General features: G+C 37.2%; 1 protein-coding gene across 1 annotated transcript in view; it reads right to left on the bottom strand.

Moving 5' to 3' along the window:
• LOC121327846 (nucleolar pre-ribosomal-associated protein 1-like) overlaps positions 1 to 23,643 on the bottom strand; it is a 33,386-nt gene extending 9,743 nt beyond the window's left edge. Inside the window, exons 1-21 of the mRNA XM_041272109.1 lie at positions 23,601 to 23,643; positions 18,975 to 19,097; positions 18,354 to 18,466; positions 18,033 to 18,152; positions 16,440 to 16,556; positions 16,047 to 16,185; positions 14,971 to 15,141; positions 13,738 to 13,934; positions 12,604 to 12,825; positions 12,277 to 12,456; positions 11,277 to 12,132; positions 9,764 to 9,968; positions 9,118 to 9,304; positions 8,705 to 8,763; positions 8,166 to 8,356; positions 7,176 to 7,286; positions 7,026 to 7,089; positions 6,311 to 6,479; positions 5,397 to 5,499; positions 3,305 to 3,465; positions 688 to 799 (exon numbers count right to left, since the gene is read on the bottom strand). Of these exons, the coding sequence (XP_041128043.1) occupies positions 688 to 799; positions 3,305 to 3,465; positions 5,397 to 5,499; positions 6,311 to 6,479; positions 7,026 to 7,089; positions 7,176 to 7,286; positions 8,166 to 8,356; positions 8,705 to 8,763; positions 9,118 to 9,304; positions 9,764 to 9,968; positions 11,277 to 12,132; positions 12,277 to 12,456; positions 12,604 to 12,825; positions 13,738 to 13,934; positions 14,971 to 15,141; positions 16,047 to 16,185; positions 16,440 to 16,556; positions 18,033 to 18,092 (3,304 nt within the window). The 5' untranslated portion in view covers positions 18,093 to 18,152; positions 18,354 to 18,466; positions 18,975 to 19,097; positions 23,601 to 23,643. The remainder of the gene's footprint in view (positions 1 to 687; positions 800 to 3,304; positions 3,466 to 5,396; positions 5,500 to 6,310; positions 6,480 to 7,025; positions 7,090 to 7,175; positions 7,287 to 8,165; positions 8,357 to 8,704; positions 8,764 to 9,117; positions 9,305 to 9,763; positions 9,969 to 11,276; positions 12,133 to 12,276; positions 12,457 to 12,603; positions 12,826 to 13,737; positions 13,935 to 14,970; positions 15,142 to 16,046; positions 16,186 to 16,439; positions 16,557 to 18,032; positions 18,153 to 18,353; positions 18,467 to 18,974; positions 19,098 to 23,600) is intronic.
• Positions 23,644 to 23,897: the final 254 nt, after the last annotated feature.

The raw sequence follows: 23,897 nt of genomic DNA, 5'->3' as shown, positions 1-23,897 counted from the left end.
CGTCTTAAAAAGCGCTGCAAATGACCGTTACCTCCGTGTGGAAACACACTAGTCTGTGTGACAAACATGGTTTGACTAAATTTCCACACTGTACATGTTTCCTTCAAATGTTGTATTTTGATGTGTTATTATGATTAATGTTGCATTCAATTAAAAAAAAAAAAAAGAAAAAAAGTCTGTGCTGTGTAGCTGGTTGTGGGGAAAAGAAAACCCAAGACGGAGTTGTTCTTATTTCCAACTAATGAAGGGACCTGCCCACAATTACAGCAGCACTGTGTTATTTCAATATACATCCCCAAAGTCTTAGATATAGCTACAGCTGATTGAGAATGTTAGCAGAATTGACACATATCAGATAAACTAGCTAATGTAATCCGGGAACTATGTATTTCCTTTCGGAATGAGGTTTTGAGGATGATCCAACTTTAAAAAATAAAGTTCAGTTGTTAAAAACTCAAGTGCTTTGTATTTCTTTTTTTATAATTTGAACATAAGTTGTGACTTTTTGTATTATGCACAACAGTGTTTTTAGTTATTGGATCTTCTGTTAAAAAACAAACATTCTTTATTTTAAAAAATAAAACATCAATGCATCAACTATCGTTTATAAATGTCTATACGATAATTGAATATGAAATTAGGATACCAATTGTACCACTAATATCTGTGTATCTCAATGCAACCCACCTGGTTTCAGCATTTGCTGGGCAACTTTGGCAATGTACACTGCCAGTGAGAACGTTAACCTAAGATTTTGTTGTCTAATACCGTTCTTCACTGCGTCCATCAGATAGAGCAACTGGAAGAAAAAAAAAAGAAACAGGCATGAACGTAGCAATGACTAGATCCAAGCGTTTACTGTTCCACTGCAATACATTCAGCCTCTTCATAAACATGTCAACAAAACGAAGAATGCAGAATTTAATCACATATTAGTTTTACATTGTGTCAAACGGTCTGTCAAAATTCTTCATGGTTCTGGCAAATATGATTAATTCTATGATTATCTAGTTTATTCTAGCACTAACTAGGAGAACTAGAAATGTTTTTTGTAAACTAAAGCAGTGTCCCTTACTGTAAGAGTAACAGCATATCCGATCTAATGGTTTGTAAATATGAAGATAGATAGATATGGGGAGAAAGCATAATGGAGGTTTTAAACTATTGTGGCCATAAGGCATTTCATTTTAATTGTAGGATACAGATAACTCAATGTGGACTGTATAACTGATATGGCCAGATGACCAAATCATATAACTTGACAGAGATCCAGAGAATACAGCTGTGCACCAAATGTTAAGACAACTGGCTCGATTTTAATTCTGTTTGACCAACACACACACACACACACATGATTTTCACAAATATAAAATAGCACAAAACTAAACGCAACCTATAGAAACAACAAAATGACATGCAAAAAAGAAATTACAAAACGAACATAGGTTACAAACAAACCAGCACAAAACGGTGTGGCAGGACTTTAGCCTCGTCCCCATATTGATCACACATCCTATTGGCTCTCAGCTGCAGACTAGGACCAATGGGCACAGGCAAACAACGGGCAATGAGAACAGACAATCACAAGGGAGACACAGAACATGCCCAGACACTAGGCTAGGATTACACAGACAGAGGTAAACAAACCAGTGGCGAGAAGTACAGAAATGGAGGGATTCAGATTGTGATGGAAGAGAAGAGACATTTGTTTCTAAAATACCTAAAACGTGCATAATAACGGTGACAAAATAATGATGTGCAGATTTTGCAACTGTCGGCTGGAATGCGAGTCTAAAGATACCGTCATTAAGCATTAGCTGTTTATTCTTTTTGGTGAAAATATGGCTGTTTGCTTTTATTTTGTATTAGTATGCGTGGCAGAGTGTCATGCCCCTTTGTGTTTATTAGTGTTTTATGTTGTATGTAGTGTGTTAATGTTGGTGTTTATGTATAAAACACACGGGACATAAATATGGGTTACGAGCACGAGTGTTTGTATATTTAAAATGTATATTTGTATTTAGCCACAAGGATTGCACAGCACTTCACGTGAGGGTAAAATGTAATAATATGTGAGCACGGGAAATTGCACTTCATGAATTCACATGCAGTTGTACCGAGACTCCAATTGAATGACTGATTAGCAATCGAGTCTCGGTAAGCTGCATAAAAGCAGCATGTTTTCACTCACTCGGGGTTGTGTGTTCGGGAAGTGGAGAACGGGTGAGAGGAGAGTTAATTTAACATAATATAGCAATTGCTACAGCATGCTGGCTAAAAACCAGCACGATACTTGTTTGAAGGATTAGTCCAAGTCCGTTTTGCTTTTCGTCTGTCTGTTTGTTTGACCAAACACCCTTTATTTTCAGTGTTGTGTGTTTTGTTTAAATATTTTGTTTGTTTCATCATTTAATAAATATACTGCGCGTCACGGCTCAGTCAGTCCTTGTTTTGGAGTCTGTGTTTTTCCGGGTCTGACGTCACCACTGCATGCCATCCTGCAAGTGGTGCAAACTCTGCACTGGAACAAATGTTGTTTTGGTTTTGAATGAATAAATCTGCTAAATCTAAACATTGCTAAGTTTAAATACTGAGAAACTCCAAAGCTTGCTACATAGTTATATACTTGTATACCTCCCCAAGCTTGAAATACAATTCCTATCGCTGTATGTGCAATTATATATATATATATATATATCATATATATATATATATATATATATATATATATATATATATATATATATATATATATATATATATATATAGTGTTTTTATAGAGAGTATTTACTGTAAATAGGCAGTTAATTAGAGTTGGGGACTGTACGTTACCGTTATTGCTGCTTATGAAAAATTCTGGCAAATAACATTATTTTTCTGTGCAATTTCTCTGTCACTGTCATTAAAAAGCAGAAAATCTTAAATAAAAATTAAGTAGTTAAAACATGTATTCTATACTATTATTGATATACATCTATTTGAGTTGTTTTATTAATGTGTATCTGTAATAAAAAACAAACTGAAAAAAAAACGAAAAATTGTACAAAAATAAAAATAATTTCACAAGGCTAATTACATAACTGCACTATCAACTCAAGCTGAAGCTAGTTTTCTTATATTTTTATATTTCATTCTTTACACTTCAACCAATGTCTGACACACGTGTACACAGGAGAGCTTGCAAGATCGTTAGTTTTGCTTTTTGCAAATATTTCTAACTAAGACAGAAAATAAGAAAATTGCAACACAGGGTTACATCATTAATGCACTGGCAATACAATTAAACCTGGTAACACTGTCTTACCTGTCTTTTCTCTCTAAAGCGAGCACCCTCTAGGTGAAGGTAGAAAGATCCCAGGACTTGATAAGCTGCCGCTCTTACTTTAGGATCATAACTGCTAAGAGCTGCTACAGTCACTCCCAAAGCATTCATCTCCACAAACTTGTAACAATCTACCACTGACTCTGTGAACAGAAATGTTAAGAAACACAATGTTTGAAACATACGCTTTTAAAAATTTAAATCTAATGGCTACAAGTAAAACACATGAACATGTTCAAAAGTTAACTTGAGCATTTTACAAAAAAGGCAAAAAAGAATAAATAAATAAAAAGACTGTGTATAAAAACTTCAGAATATACAGCTATTTACAAACAGAACCCTATAGATAAACAGGTGCAGCTTCTTCCTACTATCTATCTACACTGAACAAAAATATAAATGCAACATGTAAAGTGTGGGTCCCATGTTTCATAAGCTGAAATAAAAGATCCCAGAAATTTTCCATACGAACATAAAGCTTATTTCTCTCAGATTTTGTGCACAAATTTGTTTACATCCCTGTTAGTGAGTATTTCTCCTTTGCCAAGATAATCCATTCACCTGTCAGGTGTGGCATATCAAGAAGCTGATTAAACAGCATGATCATTACACAGGTGCACCTTGTACTGGGGATAATAAAAGGCCATTCTAAAATATGCAGTTTTGTCACACAACACAATGCTACAGATGTCTCAAGTTTTGAGGGAGCGTGCAGTTGGCATGCTGACTGCGGGATTGTCCACCAGAGCTGTTGCCAGAGAACTGAATGTTCACTTCTCTACCATAAGCCGCCTCCAACATCGTTTTTTAGAGAATTTGGCAGTACGTCCAACTGGCCTCACAACCGCAGATCACCTGTAACCACGCCAGCCCAGGACCTCCACATCCGGCTTCTTCACCCGCGGGATCGTCTGTGACCAGCCATTCGGATATCTGATGAAACAGTGGGTCTGCACAACCGAAGAATGTCTGCACGAACTGTCAGAAACCGTCTCAGGGAAGCTTATCTGCGTGCTCGTCGTCCTCACCAGGGTCTTGACCTGACTGCAGTCTGGCGTCGTAACCGACTTCAGTGGGCAAATGCTAATCTTCGATGGCCACTGGCACGTTGGATTAGTGTGCTCTTCACGGATGAATCCCGGTTTCAAATGTACCAGGCAGATGGCAGACAGCGTGTATGGCATTGTGTGGGCGAGCGGTTTGCTGATGTCAACGTTGTGAACAGAGTGCCCCATGGTGGCGGTGGGGTTATGGTATGGGCAGGCATAAGCTACGGACAACGAACACAATTGCATTTTATCGATGTCAACTTGAACGCACAGAAATACTGTGACAAGATCCTGAGGCCCATTGTTGTGCCATTCATCCGCCGCCATCACCTCGTGTTTCAGCATGATAATGCACAGCCCCATGTTGCAAGGATCTGTACACAATTCCTGGAAGCTAAAAATGTCCCAGTTCTTCCATGGCCTCCATACTCACCAGACATGTCACCAATTGACCACGTTTGGGATGCTCTGGATCGACGTGTACGACAGCGTGTTCCAGTTCCCGCCAATATCCAGCAACTTCACACAGCCATTGAAGAGAAGTGGGACAACATTCCACAGGCCACAATCAACAGCCTGATCAACTCTATCCGAAAGATGTGTCGCACTGCATAAGGCAAATGGTGGTCACACCAGATACTGACTGGTTTTCTGATGCACAGCCCTACCTTGCCTTTTTTTTTTTTTTTTTTTTTTTTTTTTTTTTTTTTTTAAGGTATCTGTGACCAACAGATGCTTATCTGTATTCCCAGTCATGTGAAATACATAGATTAGGGCCTAATGAATTTATTTCAATTGACTGATTTCCTTATATGAACTGTAACTCAGTAAAATCTTTGAAACTGTTGGATGTTGCGTTTATATTTTTGTTCAGTATATCTGCTCTCAGCTATATTATGGTACTAAGAGTAAAAACCTGTTAAGTTAAAATTAAGTTAAAAAAAATCAATAAAAACATAAGCATTGAAGAGATTATATAGGATATATGCCTAAATCAAGATTTATTTTTTATGTACAAGCTTTACCTGGTTTGATCAGTGCACTAAAGAGTGTCAACAAGAAACAGGGGTCATACAGAGCGTCCAGGTCCTTGATACGGTCATCCTTAAAGAGCATCTCTTTCCCTTCCTGAAACAGACAAGTTGACATTTTCACTTCAGAACATTATGCACACATCATGCAGTCAGTTGGAAAGAACATATTTAACCTCTTCAAACGTACATATACCTTTGGATAGGTGTAAAAGTGCAAGTCAAAATTATTAAAGAAAGACTGCCATGACCATCCTAATTGTTGTAATTCAATTCTTATGTTACTGCAGATAACTTGTCTGAAAACATTACATGCAAGTTGCATATCCATATCACTTCATCAAAACACTGTTCTCTGTCCACCATAGTTCAAATACAAGAAAACATTAGGTTATTATCATAACCCTGGTTCCCTGAAATATAAATGTAACCATTAACCTTTAAGGTTGCTGCATGCATAATTGCAACAGTCTTAAAGAAAAAATTACTGCGAGTTCTCTGTGTGCAGTACTTTATACCATTGGGGGCAGGCATGACTGTGTCACAGCCTCAGCTGAGCAGCTTTGTTATATCTTATTCCGGTTTTGGGTCTTAAAGAGGTTAATACCCATTCGGTAATGATTACATTTTGTACTTGGGAGGGAATACGAGTTGAGGACTGTGCATTTGCAGGGTCTTCACAGCAAGATACGATTTATGGTACAGTAATCTAACTGCAAAAAAACTTAATTAAAATGTTTGTTTTTTTCCTGAGCTACAAGTCATGTATAACCTCCTACTGCTGCATGGAGTAGCAGGAGCATGTCTGTTTAGGACACTTAGTGTAATTACAGCTAAACTGGACTATAAAAATGCAAGATAATATAATTGTGAAAATTTCAATCTCGAAGGAAAATAATAAACACTACCTCAGGAATGATGCGTCGGTGCTGAGGAAAATGCAGTATAGTGTGAAGCATTTTTTCCCTGTTGAACAAGGCCAGGATCTCCTCTGTGCTGGGCTGCTGCCAGAGGGACTTCCCCAAACTCTTCCTGGCCTTGTGATGTTCCACTGCCGCTGGCCCCCACAATAGCAGTCTGGGAAACAAATGGTATAGTATTACACAACATGTTAAGGGTATTAGAAAATATCTTTACTAATGCCAGCAAATAAAACACAATCAAAGAATATGCATTATTAAAAGGAAACAAAAATACACTGGTGTGGAGCCTATCATATTGTAAAACTGTCTATAGGGCAGAGTGTCTCATGGCATTAACAGCATAATAAAAATGTCCAAGTGGAGAAGCCTGCAACTTGAAGCTGTTCTGGAGGGATGCATGTCCATTTCTCAATGAACATTTCCTCTTATTTTTTCAAGGAATGAGGAGCAAAAGTAATTTCAGAGGTCTTGGTTACTATTGGGCTTCTATCAAAGACTGTCACTAAAAACACTGTTAGAAATGAGATGTGGGGTACAGCACAGAAACACAAAAACGTGTTCAACATCACTGGTATTTATATTTCTCATCATGTTTGCTGTTCAGAGGCATAAGAACAGTATCAAATCAGTTACATAGACACTTTTTTCCACCCAAACATGCTGTCACGCTTGAAGATACAATTTCTTCCTTTCTGCTCACCTAAATTCAGCCAGGCTGACATTGTTTCTTTCATACTCCTGAAGAAGCAGTAACAATTTCTGATCTGCAAAGTGAAGATAATATCTTTTCATTATCATTACACTGGCTTAAAAATGACCAAAATTTACAATTGATAAAATTCGCACTGACCTGTGGTACTTAAAGTTGCTCCATAAGCCCCCAAAAGAACAGCAAAATGGCTACTTTCACAAACAGAAGCACAGCTCTTTACCAGTGTAAGCAATACATCCACCAATGCATCTGCAATTCAACAGCAGGACCACAAACCATGATTCAATACACAGCAAACTCAACAGAGGCAAGTCAAACTGGGCTAGCTGTGGCAATGGCAAACAAAATTAATTTCTCATTAGATTTTTCTATAGGATCACTGCCTAACAATACATTTGTTTCTATAATAATATTTTTTTAATGCTGTAAACATGTCATTGGGAAATGGACTAAAACGGCAGATCATTATTAAAAACGACTTTGAAAAAGGAAGAATCAAGTTTATTCTGCAGTTGCACTGTGTGTCGAGCTGCATTTGCGGATTACTAAAACCAGGGCTTGAAATTTCATTTGTGAAAAATTTCATAGCTGCACTCTCTATTGCCTCTGGCAAACTTTTTTTGCCTTCAGCAGAACAAATCAGCTGCCTCATAGTTGCAAGGTGCTTCTCTTTTTAACCAGTGGTCCATTTCGTCTTTGTCTTTTTAAAGTTATAAATAAAAGCAACTCCCAAAGTCACCGCTTGCAAAATACCGCCCCCCACACCCCAATACAGTTTGCTTCGCTCCTGCTGCAATAGACAGAGTCTTGACGGCTTCTACAAAAACAAACAATGCTTAAAGATGACCATACTGAAAGTTGCAAATATGCAGGAGCAACTTGGAAAATTTGTGATTCCCACAATCCTGTGCTGAAATTCAAGCCCTGAAAACACATGTGAGTAAGTCACATGTTCAGCAGTTGAGAATGTTTTTGTTCAAAATTGAATTTTCTTTAAGGCAATGTGCCCTTTGACTGACCTTTGTGATTCAGCATGTTACAAATGCTGTGTCTGATTGGTCTAACAAGAAAAGCTACTGTATTATCGGCCCTGGGGAGAAAAAGTTTATAGTCATGGCTTTTTTGTACCTTTTGATTGAGGATTCACATCCTGCTCTTCTACAGTCTTCAACATAGTTGGCAGAAACAAGGAATGGTTCATTATCATCATATGTATCATGGGTAAGGGCAATAAATCTTTCGGAGTGTCATCAGATTTATACAGCAGGGTCAACAGACTGTTAAGCACTTCCAGAAAAGCTGGATCGCTGTAGCGGTACCTAGGATTTAAAAAAATGTTTGTCAGAACAGTCTAGTTATAAAAAGCAACCCCACAGGGAGAATGACACTTTTATATAAATGTCTCTCTGTGTTAGAGTACCAATTCAATTACTTGGAAGAAGTGTACAATGTGCAAAAAGAGTAGAAGCGATATCCAAAAATCACATCCAATTTAACATTTGTATTTAACTCCAAAAGGATTTCAATTTAGCACATAATGCAACCCACATGGGTACATTATTTGTTCTGGATTGTGATCTTTGCTGCATGTTGAACCGGTAGCAAAGATCATGTCATTCCAAGCCTGTATGGTATGGTCTCCATGTATTTCATAAATATTGACTTACTTAAGACCTGACTTCACAAAATTATTCCAGTCCCCTGCAGTAACTTCACCAAAAGAAAGCTGCAACAACAATACAATTTTGAAGTATTAGAACAAAAAATATATAATAAAAAATAAATAAAAAATCAGATGAAAAAACACATTTACAATTTGTATGTACAGTTCTGCCTCACAATGGCAAGCCTTGTAATCCTTGTGGAATAAACAGTTAATTAGGACATGCTCGTCAACTGTATGCACATCTACTGGACCAGGATTACAATTTTATGATCAAGCATAAACTTTTACATAAACTAAATGGTATCTACACAAAGGCTAAAAGTTGATGAAATGACCCAGGACAAAACAACAACAACAAAAAAAAAGCTATCCATGCTTTTGTTTAAAAAGATATTGCAATATGTGCAGTGTTACCACTAATTCCTGAAGCCTGAGAAGCATGTTTTTCTCCTCCTCTTTCATTTCTTCCTCTTGCTTTTTTCTGCTGGAGTAAGAATTAATCAGCCACTTGGCAGAGGCAGTCAGCAAGGATTTCTTCCAGATAGACTGGTCTTCCTGATAGGTGTCAAGTCTCTTGGAAACACTGTCGACTAACTGCCACCTGTAAAACACAAAGGATACGTATACAACCTAACATCTAAACCAAACAAGTACCGGTTAAAAAGTACTGAAAACACCTGGCTAAGGAGGCTGTAAATATGCTTGCACATTGCTGGTCTACCCTAGTCAGATATTATGCATGTTATTCACTCACTCGCCAGGTTTTTACAGGAAGAACAATATTAGAGAAAAAATATTGGAACTTACTGAGGTTACCTTAAAAACTATTTTGTCGTAAGAATTTCAAAGTGTTAAGGTCACATTAATAAACATACTTCATAAATAGCAACCATAAAATGCTGTGTAATCAATGTATCTTTATTATACAAGAACATTCTTAATTAAAAAACATTTACTTAAATTACTCAGACCATCTACCTTACAACTGAGAAACACAAAGGAATGTATTTATAAAAGAACAACTGAAAGGAAGTGCAAAATATTTGCTGGGGTTATTTACCTTTTGTAGTTTTTGGTTTTCTCTAAGAGCGTGGGTAACTGACTGATGACATCAGCTAAATCTTGCATGGAGCCTGAAAACTGGATCAGACTACAGAGGACTTCCAGCTGCAGTGCCAGTCCATTGGCAGCAGCATCAGACAGCACACTGTTGACTAGTTTCTTCAACAAGGCTTCTTTGAGTACTGTTATTACCAGGGTGCGTACTACAAAACATGAAGAAAATGTTTGGGGAGAGGGGTAACAATCAGTGTAAGCACTATGTGAAAATGCACTGGTGGTAAATTACATTCTACACAGTAATGTGCTAAAACTGAAATATCCAAACAAGTTTTTAAATCTGTAATTAGAATAATCTGTTTATCAATACAGTGATGCCTTTAAACATGGACACCCTGTTTTGTAAAGAAATACGAAGGGATGAATAATATCTAAATTAAATAGATGGTGACAACTTATGGGCAGCAAGTACCAGTACTATGTTTGGTTGAATTCAATCCCAACTCAGCAATCAATGAATTAGAACTGTATTTCTTGTATTTGTGTAAAAAAATAAATACATTTTAAAAAATGTACAGTGATACCCCAGCTGACTGATTATTAACAACCCAAAGTAAGACATCACTGGCTCCAGTGCGTTTCAGTAAGTTTCAAAATGTTATTTCCCCTCCAAACGTGAGTCTAAATACAAATTAATTAATATTGTAAATGTATTCAGCTGTAGTGAAATAACTATACCAGCATGTTCTGATTAAATTAGCTTAAGTTAGGATTCTAACTGCCCAAAAAAAAAAAAATCCTTAAGTTTTGTGCAAGTTTCATATTGAATCACGCCCACCCCTCATATCACCCCTCACTATACTGCAGATTCGGATATATCGCAGTCCTGGAGTTCGCTCCCCATTTTTACTGTCTAACTGCCTATGTCTTAGCTGCAATATAGAGACACTTAGAATTACTGTTTGTTTTATTTTGTACTGCACATCACAAACAACAATATACAAAACAATTACAAAGCATTAATACCGTACTGTTATATACACACGTATTGCACAATAACAAAGCAAATTAAATTAAACACCTACTTGCTGAAACAGTGTTTATTTTAGCCAACACGGTGTTCACGTGTGGCAGCAATGCAATTGCAAAAGCCACAAGGCAGTGACGTCAGCTCCCTAGCAACAAGCCTATTAATTGGAGACTGAAGTTGATGAGAAGCAATTACCCTCCGATGTGCAAATTAAAATGGTGTGCTGCTTTTTATACGAAAAATGAGAAAAAGCAGGTTGCGTAGAGGATTTATACTGGACCCTGACACACCCGATAAATAAATACTGTACAACCACTCCCTCATTTTGTTAGCCTATTTGTTTTTCTATGGGTTTCTTACTATATCACGGCCCTCGATATATAGTGGATTTATATTGGGCCCCGACACCCGTGATATATCGAGTGGGTGGTGTAATCATATTTAGTTGTGTTACAGTCACTCTCACCAGTATGTATGTCATTACCATATTTTGGCCTTGTGATGTCTTCTTGGCTTCCATATTTCAGATACACATTGATGAGTGAAAGAAAGGCCTCCAAATTGTTACTGAGAAGCTTCTTGCATCCAGGGTTCATGCACCACATCTCAAACTGTAACATATGAATTCTACAGTGCTGGATCAGGAAGGCTGCAATCAACTGACAGGTTTCAGTCATGTGATTGAGGCAGTAAATAAGCACGTCTGTTTGGATGAGCTGTGCGAAGACAGGGTCTCTCTGCAAAGCATGAAGAATAACTTTATCCAACTCTTCACTAGTACAGGACTGTAGCAAGCTTCCCACACCTTTAAACTGTTCACTTGATAAAAACAAGATCTCATTCCGACTGGACTGCTGACAGTTTTCAGTTAAGACCTGAACCAAAGTTAGTCCGTATGTGCTAAGCTTCTTCACAGTTTCGTCTTCATGGTCTGCAACAGTCAAACTCTCTTCCGGTAACATCAGCATGGATGACACAACTTCTTTCAGCTGAGTGGCCTCCATATAAGGGTGAAGTGCCTCAAGCCCTTCCATTGGCTGAGACTTCTTACCATGGATCCTTTTATTTCGACCACCAGACTTTTCAGCTGCCAATTCTTTCAAAATACTCTTTTCTATAGCACTCATGTATTTTGATATTAAATCAAGGTGACCTAGGCGTTGCAGCATGGGGGCACTCAACTCCAGTAGCCTTAGGATTTCAGCATTTAACTGTGAAGAAAGCAGTCTGATGCTGACAGGGTTCAGGTTGTGCGGTGGTGGTGTCTCCAGCTCCATAGACATAAACCACTGGTCCAGGGTAGGGTGCTTAAAAATGGATGCAAGCATATCTACCAGCTCCTAAAAGAAGAAAAAGCAGTTAGCTCTTGTGGCAAAGTGCCCGCCCCTGCGTGTATTTTATGGCGTGTTAATGTTGGTGTATAGTCATTCGTACACGGGATATAAACGGGTCTGAGCAAACGCAAACATATTAGGGAAATGTACCTCTTCTTTGTCAGGTTGTCCCACAGTAAGAGAATCACAGTCCATGAAGAGATCCAGTTCTTCCTGGGCATTTGCAGTACTAGATTCAGGGGGTTCCTCTGAATATTCAAGTCTGTGTATTAGTGATCTCAGCAGGTTCATATAGAAGCTCAGCAAAGCAACTCCAGCACTTTTGGTAAACTGTGAAATAAAATTTAAAATCGTATTGGCTGGATTTTAACAACCATGCTGCTTTTAAATGTTACACTTACCCAGATAAATTTTACTAAACTTGGTATTCACCCAAGAAACATGACTATTTGCTTAACTCAAAAAGAATGTACTTACTTTTTTAAAGTTGTCTACACATGTTTTTATGTAGAGCATAACGTGTTTGATTGCCACTGGTAAATCATTATGTTTAAGTGTAGAAACAGCTTCTCCTAAAATATCCTTAAACTGGTCTTGCGACAAGCAGTTAGCATCTTTGCCATGGGTATTCTTCAACAAGCTGGAAAATGAACCATGGGGGGCAGGAAGACACGAAGCAGGTGCCCCAGACTCCTTAAACTGGATACAAAGAAAATGCGTTATTGGTACCGATGCAACAGTAAAACTAACCGCCCCACTTCCTTCTACAGGGTTTGCAAGCAGCTTTCTTGTGTTGAAATGCGCTTTGTTTTCATCTACACTGGTCTGTCCGTTTTTAAAAAAATTCAAAACCGACAGCGTCTTACTTCATAGCTCAGTCAAAGACTAAAGTTGACTAGCGTCGACAAGGTAAAAAGGTAACAAAGTTATTACTGAAGTAGATTCAAAATGGTCTATGGTGCTGGGTTAGTGCCCACTTGTAATTGATAACCTACTTCTAATACACAATTCTGCAACCTCTAGAATACTTATTAGGAAGAATTACTGGAATCTTACATAAAGTCACTTTTGTGGATATAAGCAAGGTCCCTTTCCAGTCCGATGTCGGACCCTGTCCAACATCATCAAAAAGACATCAAGCACAGGTCTCTAGTCGTTTTTTCTCCGGAAAAAGCCAAGAAAACCGTTCAATGGCCGAAGGAAGCCGGAAAAAAAGAGGAACGTATCTGTGCAATAGAGATATCTGTATATCTGTGCCCCTGCACCACAGAGATAACACGGACACATAACAAAGAAGATAGGTGCTTCCGCAACCAGCGCTCAAAGAATAACACCGTCATTTGCAGTGCTTTTTCAGATATTACAGTAATAAAATAATAACTTGGATCGCAGTACTGAGGAGTTTGGTGATAAAACGAGTGATCAGGAGAGGATTTATCAGTATGCACGTCTATAAAGAGGTATGTGAAAAATACAGCGAACAAGGGGTGGGGCTCGGCTGGAGATGTAGTACTGATGTCCTTTTGCCATGCCTTTTAAACTTGTTTTACTCTGAAAAAATAAATACTTGATCCCTTCTAAAACCACTGTGCTTTATAAACTGTTTCCTACCAGTGTTTCCTTTGCTTGTGCTGGTATCCAGTGACTGTAGTACTGATAGAACTTCACAACAGACATAGTTTTAGCTTTGGACTCTGATGAATCAATTTCTTTGTCATAGAGCTGAATGGTCAAGCACAGGGGAAGAGGATCACGTTGCGTGTGCAGGATATCGGTTAGGACTGAGAGGACATACTCAAGAACAACATCTGGAAAATAAAACACAAAAAGACATAGTTCATAAAAAGAGAACAAAGTATTGTTATTCATATTTTCCTACATGTTTCTACCAAACTGGCAATAAATAAGCCATTCTTTGGTCTCTCAAACCAAATGATTATTTTGATTAATTGATTATTCTCATTTAACCGTTTGTGGTCCTTTGTCAGACCTGGTCTGACATTGCAAAAATCAGTCTGATGTCTCGTTCCAAACCTGTTTTAACAGGTCAGGAAAGCCGACAAGGGGGTGTTCCCTAATCGTCTCTGATCGGAAAGAAGGTGGAACAGCAGAGTATCTCTTCAAAAGCCAGAGAAAAACTAGACAGACTTGGAGAGAGCATCATGGCAGACAGCAGATGGCAGAGAAAGACAAGACAGCCTGAAGAACTTGCACAGATAACGGAGGAGGGGGTCGCAGATAGTTTGGATACTTATAGAAATCTGTGAATAGCATGTACATAGTTATTTGTTCTTTTGTCTTTTGCAGTTCTCAAATAGTTAAAAAAAAAAAAACAGATGAAAATGTATTTTTGATATAGATTTTGTTTATTTTTACTTGTTTTATTTGTTAGGGATGTTTATTGATTTACAATAAGTTTGGAACTGGAGTTGCAATCTTCCTCTCATATAAAAAAAATAATATCATGTTGATTATATAGTGACTTGAAACATGTTTTATGTAAATTTAATTTAATTTGAACAGCACATGGTCTAAGTCTTATTTTAATCCTCAAAATAGAATAAGACCTGACCATACTGACAGGGTCAAAATAATTGGACTGCAAAAGGTTCAAACTGTAGCATCCCACAATTCTGATCAACCTAATCACTCTTCGTTGACAGTTTACTAGATTACCTTTTTCAGTAGTTTAACCCAATAAAAACCATCGTGGAACCATCATGTACAAAAGACATTGACAAACATTTCTCAAAACATTGGTCTTATTTTATAACTAGGTGTCTTTCCCTTATGGGTGTGTAAAGTTATAGGCAAAATACAAATGAACATTAATATTTCTCATACCTATTTCACCGTTGGAAATCACTGCTAATTTATTTCTGGCTTCCAAGGCTGCTGGAACTACAGCACTGAACGGAAATGTCTGCAGGATCATATCTTCATTGAGAGTACACCCAATCTCCTCATCCAAACCCTCACTGCCCTCTACAATGACGTCTACCATATCCAGAACATCTGAAAATTGTAATATAGTTAGATAAAGGCAGTGCAGGCTGACAAGAGCTGAGAACTGGAAGCATGAACACCCTGAGCTCAAAATCAAATTCAGGCTCTGCAGTTCATACTCTCTTTAAGAAAAGGCATCTCTTAGAATAATCCAGTCTTCAAAAGCTAGTCAACAAATGTGGGGGAACAGGAAATCTAGTTTCAATAGATAAAAGGGTTTGTTCTTAACCAGTGCATCAATGAAGTAGAATATACTAACATACTCACACCCACACAATCCTGTAAATTCTATTCTACAATTAACATTTAACATATTAAACCGACATAGCAGCCACCTGACCAAATACTAACAAAGTGACTAACTGTTTGTTTAAACAACAGTTTTATTCCACTTGCCAGAAACATTTGACAGTTCATATTATATAGTTTGGCGCGTCTGGTTTCATCAAGGGCTTCTGAGTGAATCCCAAAGTCACCACATCCCAAAGTCACCACACCACATCACACACACACACACACGAGAGAAATATGTTAATTGTTCGTGTTCAAATCTTCATTTGGTTTTGTCTTCATTAAAAGATAGCTAAGATTGTAACAGGGTCAATAATGCCCATACAGCACATATTTATTTGAAACTTTTATGTTTTATTTTTATAATTGTACACTTTGATTTGATTAGTGCACTTTTATATATATATATATTATTGACTAGCACGTTGTAATTGATTTATCACTTTCTAGTAGCTTCTCCACAGTCCCCTTGTAATGTCTTATTGGGTACCGACCGAGTTATTGACAGTTTTACACAACTGTATACATAAAATACAGTCCAACGCCATCTTAAATCTTTCAAAGTTTAAAAGCCACCATTAAAAATGAACTATTAAAGAGTCTGCTTGCAATCTACTACTTACCATCAATGTGTGAGATGGGTATACTGACAGCATCGCCTTCCTGTCCACTTAAGTTGGCCTGAAGCATAGCTGCTTCTTGCACAAGCGATGCTGCTTTGTCTGTATACGGGTATGGGTTTGACACTACTCTTATTAGAACCTGTTACAGCACACAGGAGTATCAAAGTAAGTTCACATTTTAAAAACATACCACCACTTTACACTGCCTGTATTTTGTATTTTTTAAGCCACAATATTTAAAAAAAGAACAACTCTACAAAACTACAGATTGACTAAATATTGTAATTACCTTACATAAAATGTTCCACAGCATTAAACATGTAATACTTTAATTGTCTATTAATCTAAATTTCTGCACTGAAACACAATCTTCAAGATAAATTATAAACTTACTCTTTCCAAAAACAGGATTACTGTCTCCTGTTCAGATTCTGGCAAAAGCACAAGATGTTTCAACCACAGTTCCAGCTCTTTCCACGTGTATTCAAACACACCACTGTCTCTCAAAACCTAAAATTGCACAGTAAGAAAATGTAACAATCACAGCAACACAACTAGTTCAATGTATGTGTAATTAGAAATTTGATTTGCTAAAATGTATTCCTTTGTTTTTATGAACCTTAACTAATTGCACTAAATAATTGCATTATGAATACTATTGTTTTTTGCTAACTTCGTGGCATGTGCCACAAGAAGAGAAAATATAGAGAAAATACACATTTTCTGAATGCCAAATTAACTAAGTAAATAGATAAACACATCCACATATGATAGCCGTTGTTATCTGAAGACATGTGCTTTTTGGCTGTTAATCTTTCTAAAACTGTTATCTCCAATTTTAATTGAAATATAAAAAAAAAGCAGTTTGCAAAGCCATGTAGTGTTCAGTGTCTCCAAGGTCTAGCTAAAGCATGAGTGTTTATTTACTGCAAGTCATTAATAAACAACACCACTAATTCATTTTCCTGACTACTTAATGTCAAAGAAAAAAAAATAAAGAAAAACACAACATTCCCTAAAACATTAAAGCTTTACGAAAAGGGCACATTGTTTCCAAATGAGCCTCATATAGTACTGTGGAATCGGGATGTACTGAAAGGGGCAAATCATTTCCAAATGATCCACTTACTGTACTGTGGAATCAAGATGTATTTTTTTTTTTAAATTTCCAGAATAAAACCTTAATGAGTTTAGTGGTATACATAAATATAATAAGAGTAAAACAACATTCATAGCAATTACAAATTGTATAATGACTTTATCAACAAAAATACAATTATGTAGACATATGATAAAGAAATAAATAACTCACCGGTTCCTAAGAAAGGTGGTATCTAAGATATTTCTATTAAAAGGTTTAAGGCTTTGCTCCAAAATGTAATTTCTAATAATTTCTCATATTCTACAAATTCAATGGAAGTGCGTCTCCATAACTCCAATGACTGTGGACTGGCACCCTTCAGTTCATTAGGATGCAGTGTTTAGCAGCAGTCAGTAAAAACAATTGGATTCTTTTCTGTGATTTATTTAAAAGGTAAAGATGAAAAATCTCCTAAAATAACTTGTTGAGGATCATTTCTTAATAATGCAAGGATATCCAAGTTACAATGTATTATCGAAGCAAAGATTAGCATTGATGTAACACATTTCAACATTAGAATGTATATGGTTCCAAGCTTCTTGAGAGATTTCCACCTGCATAACTTTCTCCCATTTATTTTTAGTGGCGTCATTTTTTATGTTGGACTATTAACATAAATTTGTAAAAAAACAAACACATTTCTGAGCTGACTTAATATTAACAAGGTAAGATTCCATTTGTGTTACATTTGGTTCAATTAAATTTGGGCCCATACCTTTTAATGGTTTAAGAGCAAGTTTTAATTTTTTATTAATTCTCAAATTTTCTTGTGTAAAACTCAGATTATTTTTAAACATTCTATAAATAATGAATTTTTTCTAATATCTGCGTATGTTAATACTCACCTTAAGAATCAGCAACTTTGTTGACGTCTTTAAGTGTGTGTTCCTGTTTGTCACAAACATTTTAAGTAGCAAATAAAATACAGACTTTTCTTCACTAGTTTCTTTTGTATCTGATATATCCTACAAATGAAAAGAAAATGTTAATAATGGCATCATGTTACAGAATTTTTTTGCAATAAAATGATGAACACAAGGAAAAAAAAAAATAGGTTTCTTATTTCGAACAAAATAATGAAGTATCCTGAATTGTGTAATATGTCAGTGAATCAAACTTCCTTAGCAACCAGTAGTTAAATGCATAATGAATGTATGTACGCTTACCTGGAACCTGAACCAAGAAAATTTGCTGGCAGGAAGCTCCAGGGAGAGCTGCAATATTTGGTACTGTAGGACTGGCGGTACTTCCTTTCCTATGCCTTTTTCTGTCACAATCCCTGCGATTTTAAAAACAAGCTCTTAACTTACAAGACCAGTGGTTCTCCAACTTTTTGTACCCCGCCCCCTTCCTCTTGTCTATAAGATTTGCTTTCAGTTAAGATGTGCGTAGTAATTCTTACAAAACGTTTTCCTGAAGTCTCTCACAACCCTCCAGTATAGATTCTGTACCGCAGCCCTCCCCCTCCCCCTCCCTAAAAAAAACACTGCATAATGCAGGTCTCTTTAAAACATGAACATGTAAAAAGGATTATACTATAAAGAACACAAATGAATCAGTAACATTACATTCCCCATCGTGGCACTAAATACAAAATAGATTGTATCATGAAAAATTGATTACCACAACATGTGAACATACAACTGTGCCATACTCTTACAGTATATTCCCAGATTCTAATAATCTCAAATACTTGTTCTAAAGAAAGGTTAATCACAAATGGATAGTCTGAGATATGTAGGCATGCCTCCCCATTTCAAACAGATAGAATTATACAGACCGCCTACCTTTAAGGAGTTTGCTGAAGTCAAATGTACTCTGAGTCACAAGATGTGGAACAACCTTTTGATAAAGACACACAACTTGAAGTAGGACAGCTTTCAACAGAGTGCTCTCTGGATCATCAAAACCTAAAAAGGGAATATCAAAACTTAATATTTCATACTTTGACACACACAGTATATATACAGGCCGTGCGGTTCCCATGATATAACCACCCCAGAAGTGGTACATATCATCGAAACTGTACGACCCGAAGTGGTTTATACTGCTTATACCACGGCTACCTGTCATCTGTGGGAAGAAAAATAATTAGCATAATTAAAACACATTTAAAATTACCAGAAACTTTTGTTGTGTATACATCCACAGTGTAATAGTCACAAATTAAATTTACTTTAATTCATTGTTCGCTTATTAAAAATAAATTGCACATGTTTGTTTATTGTGAATTTCTGCATCAAAAGTGCCATCTCACTAGAAACTGGAGGACTGAGCGCAAACTGTGATGATGGGCAGAGTTTCAAATGACACTAAGGACGTAACGAGAGCAGCTGCGATGGAGACTGAAGCCGGATCTTGAAGTGAGTTTGTAAACTCGTTATATGCGAGGCACACATATTCTAGTACGTTTGCATTCTTTCGGATCACAAAATATGTTTTTGTTAGTTGTCGGACACCCTTGCGTCCTAGTCGTGCCAGAATAACTTGATGACCGAACCAGACTTTACGCACCAATCCGGCCGCAGTGTCAGGGGACAGTGTCTCAGTTTCCCGCAGACACTTCAAATCCAGGCCGGTAATTCGGGGGGTGGTGTCTGGCCTTGTCTTTTACCTGCTTTTCGAAGAGTTTTCCTGACTGACAGGAATATATTATTGCTGGTTTTACTCATTCTACTGTTAAAATATGTAACTAGTCCAGCTCAGCGTTATAAATCTGGAGACTGAATACTGGTCCCCAGCTGGACTTCTTGCACTGGCAGAAAATTCCCTTAACACTAGCTCCACCATAGCTGCTTTTTGAACGAACGGCTTTTGCAATTCAAATTTAAACATCTCTGCGTGTGTGATTATCTTGTGCATGTCCGTTCTTAGCCCTGTAGGCTACTAGTTGCGGTGTAAATAACAATTTAATACAGTACAGTATTTAATTAAAATATTCTACTTACATGCAGCTGTTTGTACCCTGTTTTGTGAAGTGTTTGTTATCGATTTTTAAATTTTATATCTATAAGTACATACTTGTACAGCCAGCTAAATATCATATTTACTGTTAGGTTACTTTTTTAAATGTGTTATTGGTGCTGTTGTGTTCATAAAGTTCATTCAAAGTGCTGTCAGAGAACAGGTACCATATTTGTATTGCTGGTGATCTCTTGAAATAAAGTTATTGAATGTCATTCTGCATCTACACTACCGGTCAAAAGTTTTAGAACACCTCCATTTTTCCAGTTTTTATTGAAATTTACGCAGTTTAATGTCTCAATGTACTCAAATTAAAGCACAGAACAAATAAACAATTGGAGATAAAAAAGAAATCATGGAATCGTTTTGTTTAACAAAATTTAATCTAAATTTTTGACTCAAAGTAGCCACCTTTTGCAGATATAACAGCCGAACACACTCGTGGCATTCTTTCTACAATGGAAATCAAATATTGTTCAGAAAGTTCTTCCCAACACTGTTGCAGGAGTTCCCACAAATGTGTTGCACTTGTAGGTTGCTTTGCTTTCATCCTTCTGTCCAGTTCACCCCAAACCAGCTCGATGGGGTTTAAGTCTGGAGACTGTGCTGGCCATTCCATGATTTGAGGCCTACTGTCTTGTTCTTTTCTTCTAAGGTAGTTATAACTTAGCCTGGAGGTATGTTTTGGGTCATTATCTTGCTGTAGGATGAACCCCTGAATGACTAGGCGTATATCAGAGGGCATTGCATGGCGCTGCAAAATGCTGTGGTAGCCGTTTTGGTTCAGGGTGCCACTCACTCTGTGCAAGTCGCTGACTCTGGATCCAGCAAAAGAGCCCCAGACCATCACTCTTCTTCCTCCATGTTTGACATCCTTTCGCCTACTCAACGGCGTACAAAAACCCTGCGTGATGAGATTTCAAATTTTGATTCATCGGTCCATAAGACCACCTTCCAGTCTTCAGTAGTCCACTCATGGTGCTTCATGGCCCAGGCAAGCCTCTTTTTCTTATTTTGCCATCTTAGCAATGGCTTTCTTACTGACCTGTCAAACCTGCAGCTCGAAGTCTTCTCTTCACAGTTGAAACTGAGACTTGCTTACTTCGACTAGTGTTAAGCTGTGCTTGAAGCTGTTGTCCTGTGAGCCGCCTATCACGCAAGCTATTGACTCTCAGAAACTTGTCTTCTGATTCTGTTGTGGCTTTGGGTCTGCCAGACCTCTTCCTGGCAGAGTTTCCTCCAGTTTCCAAGTGCCTTGTGATGATGTAGGAAACTGTATTCACTGACACCTTGGCTTTCGTTGCAATTTCTCTAAAGGAAAGACCTACACTTTTTAGGGTTATAATGGTCTGTCTGTCTTCCTTTGTTAATTGCCTTTTTCTCGCCATTATGATAGCAATATACTACTTCCTGCAGTACAATACTGTCCAAATAATGCTCAAGAGGGTGTAGTAACACAGTCTGTTCCAACACTGCTTTTATACAGACAGAGGGTTTGTAAGTAATCAACAAAAGTTGGGACACCTGTAGGAACTGTTAGCATCAACTTTCAAGACTTAATTTACTTCCACTGCTGCAGAACAGCTGTAAGTTGTTAACCCATTACTTGTTGCCTGAAAAAGGCCTTTTTGTATAACTCTGAAATGCACATTATTTTTCAGTTTTTGGTAACCTAAACTTTTTTTTTTTTTTAACCTCTGGCAGTTTACTGCTTACCTTTGTACCATTTCAGGTTATTCACTGGACTTGAACTGCTTAAATTTCAATAAAAACTGGAAAAATGGAGGTGTTCTAAAACTTTTGACCGGTAGTGTATGTGTTTTACAACTTGTGAATAAAACCATAGAGTAGTTGCTGTAGCCGCTGATTAACACCATTTATTCTATTCTAAATTTAACTAGATACAGTAAGAACAGCTGGGAAGCAGACATTGACAGACTGTGTTCAGAATGTGTGTACAATAAGAACTGAGATTGTCTTCCATCAAGCAGGAAAAGGTCAATAATAGCAGAAGCTAATACATCCTGGAGGTCTGCAGGATGGGGGTTTTCTTCAGGTGGATTTCCATGGGCGGAATTTAAGGGCGGCTACTTTTTACTTCTGATACTTGAGTACTTTTAAGATATGAACGTTTGTACTTTTACTCAAGTAGTTTCTAGAAGGATACTTTGACTTTTACTTAATTACACCCCCCCCCCCCCCCCAAAGCTGTATTTTTTCATGGTGAGCATGGATTTCACTGTAGTGATGGCTTTCTGCATGAAGTATTAATGATATTATTAATTGGAAGTTTTACATTGTATGTGTGTCTTTTATAGTTTAGTTCTTTCTAATCATTGTTTAAATTATGTGAATGTGTTTTTATAATTGTTTTAATGTGCTTACTAATTCAGTTGCTTTAATATGCTTTTATATTAAGGTTCTATACAGTATTCTGTAAGTTTTGAATTATTTCATTTACCATTTGGCAAAACCAGCTATGTGCGGTTTTGCACAGCCTAACACGACTCAAAGTCACAGATGGTTGTCTGAGCTAAACGCCAAAAGGCAGGAAATTAGCAGAGATAGTGTGAGATGGGGGAGGGGAACTGAAAGACAAGATGGATGCACCCTGCTAGGTACAACGTGGTATGCAGCCCCCCCTTTTCCCCTGCAGAGGGAATGTGCAATGATAGAGTGGAAACCCCTATCACTGGACAGAAGTAAAACAAATGGGAGTGGAGTCAACAGTTGTATACAAAGGTATAAATACCCAAAATGGTAAAGTGTTGTCAGTCTTTTCATCTCTTTTGAATTGACTCCATGGACGTCCGTGCTTTCTGATACAAACGTATGCACTGAGCTGTACTGAGGTCTCGTCCGAAGCTTATATGATTGTATTGGAGGTATACCTTTCTTGTATATAAAGTGTTTTTTAATCAAAAACCATTTGTCAGCTTAATTCTTTCACTACATCATGAGTTCCATAAATTAGAAGCAGTGCTGTGTTATAATAATATCCAATTCGCCATGGAAATTTCTGAACGGATACTATTTTTAGTATTTAAAAATGCACTGATTAAATGTTCACTTCACCAGTGGACAACTTTATATTAAATTCAGTTGAACTTACTTAGCTTACCATAAATTATGAAACACATGACAGAGGGTTTTAAAAAAAGCTTTAAATTACAGGACACAGACAAGCGCTATAGTTAGTTGTTAACAGGGTGACAGACTTTAGTAAAAAAAAAAAAAAAAAAAAAAAAAAAAAAATACCCTGAATATTTACATTTTGTCAAATTACCCTTTGTATTTTTTCTTTTCTTTTCTTTTTAATTGGATACTTTTTATATACACACACAAGACAATTCACATTTCTCACTAAACAGTGATTTGAGAACATACCGATTTAACAATACAAAAGTACTAATTAATAACAAATGAATATATTGAAAAAAGCGTGTTACCATGCTCCTGAAGCTCCTCAGCTGATTGTTTACTGGAACATGCACCTTTCCTCACGAGAGGTGGAAAGGAGTTAGCTTTTCTCTCTTTATCAGAGTGGCCCTGAACGGGCCCGGTGTTACATGTCAGTCAGAGAGACTGCCATGATGACATTTTCTTTTGGTTTGACAACTTTCGTAGTCAATGGCTTAACCCGTGGGTAGACAGAGACTCTCCTATGAGTAAACCTGTTTGACAGTGTGCTTACCAGCTTAAAACGTGGGTTAGATTCGTGGCTATGAGGTCAATTTTGGACCTCG

The sequence above is a fragment of the Polyodon spathula genome, chromosome 15 (genome assembly GCF_017654505.1).
Source record: "Polyodon spathula isolate WHYD16114869_AA chromosome 15, ASM1765450v1, whole genome shotgun sequence".
NCBI classification, from domain to species: Eukaryota; Metazoa; Chordata; class Actinopteri; order Acipenseriformes; family Polyodontidae; genus Polyodon; species Polyodon spathula.
This window is presented reverse-complemented; position numbering and strand designations above follow the sequence as displayed.